The sequence below is a fragment of the Perca fluviatilis genome, chromosome 8 (assembly GCF_010015445.1).
Source record: "Perca fluviatilis chromosome 8, GENO_Pfluv_1.0, whole genome shotgun sequence".
Lineage (NCBI taxonomy): Eukaryota > Metazoa > Chordata > Actinopteri > Perciformes > Percidae > Perca > Perca fluviatilis.
Window position 1 is genome coordinate 3,167,273 of NC_053119.1, and position 6,133 is coordinate 3,173,405.

At 45.8% G+C, this 6,133-nt stretch overlaps 1 protein-coding gene across 1 annotated transcript; it reads right to left on the minus strand.

The window, feature by feature from the left end:
- Positions 1 to 3,498: 3,498 nt before the first annotated feature.
- rxfp3.3b (relaxin family peptide receptor 3.3b) lies at positions 3,499 to 5,885 on the minus strand. Its single transcript, XM_039809801.1, has one exon. The coding sequence runs from the start codon at positions 5,701 to 5,703 to the stop codon at positions 4,546 to 4,548; it is 1,158 nt and encodes a 385-aa protein (XP_039665735.1). The 5' UTR covers positions 5,704 to 5,885; the 3' UTR covers positions 3,499 to 4,545.
- Positions 5,886 to 6,133: the final 248 nt, after the last annotated feature.

The window sequence follows — 6,133 nt, forward strand, 5'->3', positions numbered from 1 at the left end:
TCAAAAAGTTTCTATATCAGAAATTTTGGGTTTCTTTCAACCAAATTGTCAAAAAAAAAAAAAACGTGGTTGGTTCTCTACAACGTTCTTCACAAGTAAAATCAATAATCACGTTACTACGGTTATTGAATTTGGGTGTTTTAGTCAATTACTTTGAAAGAGTGACGAGAAATTGACAAATGTAAAAAGAAAAGCTCTAAAATTTGTGAAAAATAAGATCAGTTCACTACTTTCAATACAAAATACATTGCTTCCTGCCAGTACAATTTACAGCAGAAGTTCTATGAGAATCTCTTTTCTATCCAAGCTACATTAGTGTTGTAACTTTGACTGATAGCGAATCGGAAATGTAATTGAATCAGGACCTTGTGAACCGGAATCGAATCAGGAAACCAGCCCTAGTGCTGCCCTGTTAGAGATATTAAAACAGCACCAACACTTGAATTAATCTCAACACAAATTCAATATTTTTTATTCTCCAAACATTTGTTTTTAAGGTTGCATTGGCAGTTTAGTTTTTTACATTCACTTACTTATGTTTGAACATTTTACACAGCAGCCACAACAAACAGTCAATAATATTCCACAGAGTGATGTTAGAGGCAGCCAGGGGCGGAGCCAGACGTATTCAACATTCGGGGGGCTCAGCCCAAACCTAAGGTTGGGGGTCCGGGGGCATGCTCCATTTAAAGTATTTTCCCTCAAGATATTTGATGATAAAAAATGCCTTACACTCTGTACATCAATAGTTGTGACATCCTATTTTGTATGTCTGTCTTGATCATTTCTGAAACAATTTCAAAAGACAAAAACTGTCTGTTACTATTTTTAATCTACATAACGTAAGTACATCAGGGTAGGAATTTGGCGTTAACAGCATTTACTAATCTTGAAACATTTTTTTTAGTAGAGGGCACAGAGTGACTGGGGATATTTCTGCAGTAATGTCAAAAATGTCAACGTTGATGTACCGGTCAGGTTAGACTGAGGGTAAATAAATTATTTTAAAAGGTCCCATATTGTAAAAAAAAGTGAGATGTCCATGTCTCTTTTGATTATGAAGCAGGTCGACGTACTTTATAAATACTGTGAAAGTATCAAAACACTCCACAGAGAAACGCACGTATCCCGTATTCAGAAACTGTGCCTTTTAAACGAGCCAGAAGGACTTCTGTACGGTCGTGATGTCACAACGGATAATGGGCCTCATTCACCAACCGTTCTTACGAAGAAATGGGTTCTTAAACCCCACTTACGCACTTTTTAACTAAGATTCTGACATTCACTAATGTTTTCTTATCTTGGATTTGTTCTTAGCTTAAGAACACTCAAGGGCACTCTTACGCACAAATTATTGGTAACCGCATTTTATTTAATTCTACGGTCGTTTAAAATGATAGCATTTTACTCTAATGTATTTCTGATCATTCGTTGAAAAAAAAGAAATCATAGTATGCAAAGGAACCGTAACACTGCAATTTACATCAGCAATTAAGCTGATTAAATCCTGCGTTACTTGGTGATTTATTGTGCTATTTATAGGGCCAAAATGGGCCTGTTTCTGCACATCAGGCATGCTATCAAAATGGCATATCTATTTCTGCTTGGCGACATTGCCGAGCATGCTCTGATTTTAAGTCAAACCAGTTATTTTTTTTTCATCTTCAATTGAGCAACGTTGTCCAGAAACAGAGTTCACGGAATCCATGATCTCCTTCCAGGCCTCCGGTTTGTTGGTGGCCTTAAAACCACTGGAAACACTACTAAATATTATGCCTCGTATGGCATTTACCTGTTGCAGTAGAGTTTCTATTTCAGAATTACTGAAGTTCTTTTTTCGTTTGGTGATCTTTGGACATTCTCTAACTTTTATTGCACACGGCACTGAAGTGTCATGTCCTTATATAGGAATTTGCGGGGCGTTTTCTTATGCAAATTAGGAACAACTTGCACGCGCTTTCATTTACGAAGACGTGAGATTCATCAATCTTAAGAACACAGGTGCGAACAATTCTGCTGTTTAAGAACACGTCATGAATCCGAAGTAGACTTTTCTTAGGAAGATAAGGTAAAGGTACTTTATTTGTCACATACACGTAGCGAAATTCATTCTCTGCATTTAACCCATCCCTCAAGGGAGCAGTGGGCAGCCAATCTCCCTTGGTGAATATTGTTGAATAAGGACCAATGTCTACATAACCTTGTTCCAGCTACGAGCTAACGTTACCCGATAGCCAGCTGTTTACAGCGAGTACATTAATGGCAAAAGCAACGATCCGGCACACATTTTATCCCTTCTTACGGCCTGTGGTAGTAACGTTAGCCTAAGGCCTCCTGCACACTGGCTGCGTGGCGTGAACGTGGCGTGAACGTGTCAGCTGCGTGACATGTCCATTTTTATTTGGGCTCCCATGTTAACAGGTTAGACCTTGCACACTGCCTGCGTGACACGCACGTCTCAGGCGCGGCTTGAAAACGCGTGCATGCTAGAAATATATATAATATATTGAAATATGTGTAAACAAATGTACAAACACAAAAATCTTTACAAAATAAAGTTGAAGAACACACTATTATTTCATTTTATCAATGGGAAACATCCATGTGTCCAGACAAGGCTAGCAGCAGCAGCAGCGCCACGTCAGACACGTTTCTGGTGTGGAATAAGACATAGATAACACCACGCAGCCACCATGCAACAGAAACGCCACGCTCACGCCACGCAGCCAGTGTGCAGGAGCCCTAAATGTATATTTTACCGTCAAAGTAAGTCGGGATGTGATGGGGCGCAGGCGTCGGATTTCAACCAAGTCGTGTAATTAATATATATATAGAAAGTACCGCCCACTACAGTGCCATTACAGCCCATCCCCGGCTGCAATGGTGCTGCAGAGATGCAGGAGACCCTGAAACACTGACCAATCAGAGCAGACTGGGCTTTTTCAAGAGGGGGCCTTAAAGAGACAGGCGCTAAAACGGAGTGTTTCAGACAGAGGGTACATATAGGTATATTCAGACAGACGGTATGAGAAAAATAATGTGTTTTTCTGAACATTAAAGCATGTGAATATGGTTTAGTAGAAACCCAAATTACAAGTATGAACCTAAAAAAGGAGCATGATGTGGGACCTTTAAAACCCTCAAAAATTTGGAGGCTTTTGGAAAAACATTTGGGTCTGGAGCCCCCAGAAACTCCCCCACTTCGCTCTGCCCCTGGAGACAGCAGCAGCAGCAGGGTGATCAGACTGGGATTCCTCATAAAAGTCTGCATGCACAGAGAGCACTTTAGAGACTGAAGAAGCAGCGTTTGGATGAGACACTGAGCCTGCACTCCTTTTTATAGGAAAAGAAAAACCAAAGAGTCAGCTTCCCAGAAAACCTCCAAACAACATCAGCATAATCGGTGAAATACAGAAAGCTCCCGCTGGGACTCAGCGCAGTTTGGGGGAAGCAGAAACACAGCTGGATGCTTTTACGCACCGATGCACAATTTACTCACACATTATTCTCTCCTTTAATGTCACACATTTAAAAAAAAATAAAAAATGTGATGGAAACATATATATAATCCCTGCGATGCAAAGTCCAAAAAACACATCTAAAAACGCCCCCTTTTAGTGATGATTTGTCTGGTTCTTTGTTGTTTTTATACCGGCGTTGGATTTGGCACAGTCTGCACGGCGCGCTCCCAAAAAAAGAATGAGGCCAAATATGATGATCCTGCAGTGTTCCTTTTAGAAGAGGTAAAAACTCCAGCGACACAATAAAGAGCAACTTTACGGTGAGAAAAGCTGAGAGAAATCTGCAGGATTAGAGTGTCAGCGAGTGATCAGGAGAGGATTAGGGCCACATGGGGGAAAAACATGTAGGGCTGCACAATTCATCGCAATTTCATTGCCATCGCAATATGGACTATGGTGCAATATCCTAATAAAACGGGGGCTCAATACATGTCCAATCATTCTGAATTAAGTACTGTGGTGCTGCAGAGATGTCTCGGGCCTACAAATCCGATTTTTTTTCTCAATAAAAATGATCATTCCCTGCAATATGGTGAAATATATCTCAATCACAATAACCCTGACCCTGGCAATTAGATATTTTCCTCATAGCATGTACCCCTACTTTGAATTTTGACTTACATACACCCCTACTTCTGGCTTTTTTAACTTAAAAAAAAAAGTTATTTTGACTTTTTTTTCTCATAACTCAAAAGATATTTTAACATGTGGCCCTAATCCTCTTAGTTTTAAGTCTGCTTTACAAAATGACCATTCCCTCCATTATTGTGAATCATATCGCAATCGCATCATCAGGTAAAATAATCACGATAATTAGATGTTTTCCTCATATTGTGCAGCCCTAGTCCTGACTTTAAAGTCAGAAAAATTAAAATGTTCACATGTGACTCTAATCATCTTCCATAGCGTGATGAGTTTGAGGCGAATCATTTCAAATATTTATCTTTCAACAACAACAAAAATCAGAGTTCTCTTCTCTTTTTTTTACCCACTTTTGTCCTTTTTTTGGAGTTTAAAGTCTGCTTTACCTCTGCAGCGCTTCCGTGTCGCCCTGGTCCGTTAACACGGACAGTCTGCAGTTCTCCGTCTCCACGGTGTTCAGCGGGATGACCTCCGGCTCCGCTCTCACGGTGCCGGAGAACGGCCGCAGCGGGCAGCTGTTCGCCCCGGTGGGCGACGAAATCCGCCAGAACAGGTCCTTCATCTTCTTGCGGAACTCGCGGCGCATGAGGCAGTACAGCACCGGGTTCAGGCAGCTGTTGGTGTGCGCGAGGCACACGGTCACCGGGTGGATGTACGTGTGCACCATGTAGTACGTCCGGTCCCAGTTCACCACGTTGAACTTGACCAGCACGCCCCAGAAGGTGATGGCGTGGTTGGGCATCCAGCACACGAAGAAGGACAGCACCACGATGGTGACGGAGCGCGTGACCCGGGACCGGCGCTTCACCTGGTTGTTGTTCATGCTGCGCAGGCGCACGAACCGCAGCAGCAGCAGGTAGCACACGCTCACGATGAGCATGGGGAACACGAACGCCACGAGGATCTTCTGGAGGTGGTAGAGCGCGAGCCACGACTGGCCGTCGGGGAAGCCGAGCAGGCACAGCCGCTCCCCGGCCACGCTCTTCACCGTGGAGAACACCGCGGTGGGCAGAGACGCGGCCGTGGCGGAGACCCACAGCCCGGCGATCACCCACCGCACCGGGCACACTCTCCGCCGGGTCCGGTCCTTCAGCGCCGACGCCACCGACCAGTACCGGGTCACGCTCATGGCCGTGAGGAAGAACACGCTCGCGTACATGTTCATCACCGTCACGGAGAGGATGATCTTGCACATGGCGTTGCCGAACGGCCAGCTGAAGTCCAGAGCCGTGTCCACGGCCCAGAAGGGCAGCGTGAGCACGAACTGGAAGTCCGTGACGGCCAGGTTGAGGATGAACAGGTTGATGCTGGAGCGCTTGTTCTTGCGCCCGCGGCGCGCTTTCATCAGGAAGAAGACGAGCAGGTTGCCCACGAGCCCGGCGGCGCACACCACCGAGTACACGATGGAGATGAGGATGCGCAGCGCCGGAGAGCCGTCCGCCGGCAGGTCGATGTCATCCAGGCTGCCGAAGCGCTCCTGTCCCGCGGACTGGTTCCACGCGGACGTAGAGTTGTAGCTCCACAGCTCTGGCGTCGCCATCCCGTGTTGTGTGACCGGGGCGCATCACCTCCAGCGCTCCTGGCACGCGGACAGGTGCGCACACTCCCTCCCGCAGCAGCTCATTGTACCTAAAAAACAAACTTCCCTTTCCTTTCCCCGGAGCTTCTCTCTCCGCCGCCAGTCACAGGTTCACTGCTGAGCCCCGTGCGTGCGCAGCTGACTTTATGTTGTGCTGGTGCCCGAGGAGGGGGCGCGCGCCCGGCGAGGGAATGGCTGGCTGGCTTTGCGCGTCACCTGGAGAAGAAACAGTAGCAGAGGACAGGAGCCGACGCACCGACAGAGAGCAGGGCGGGACACACACACACACACACACACACACACACACACACACACACACACACACACACACACACACACAGTGTCGCATTAAACAGCAGCATAAACACCTGTTTAACCAGAGCTGGCCATT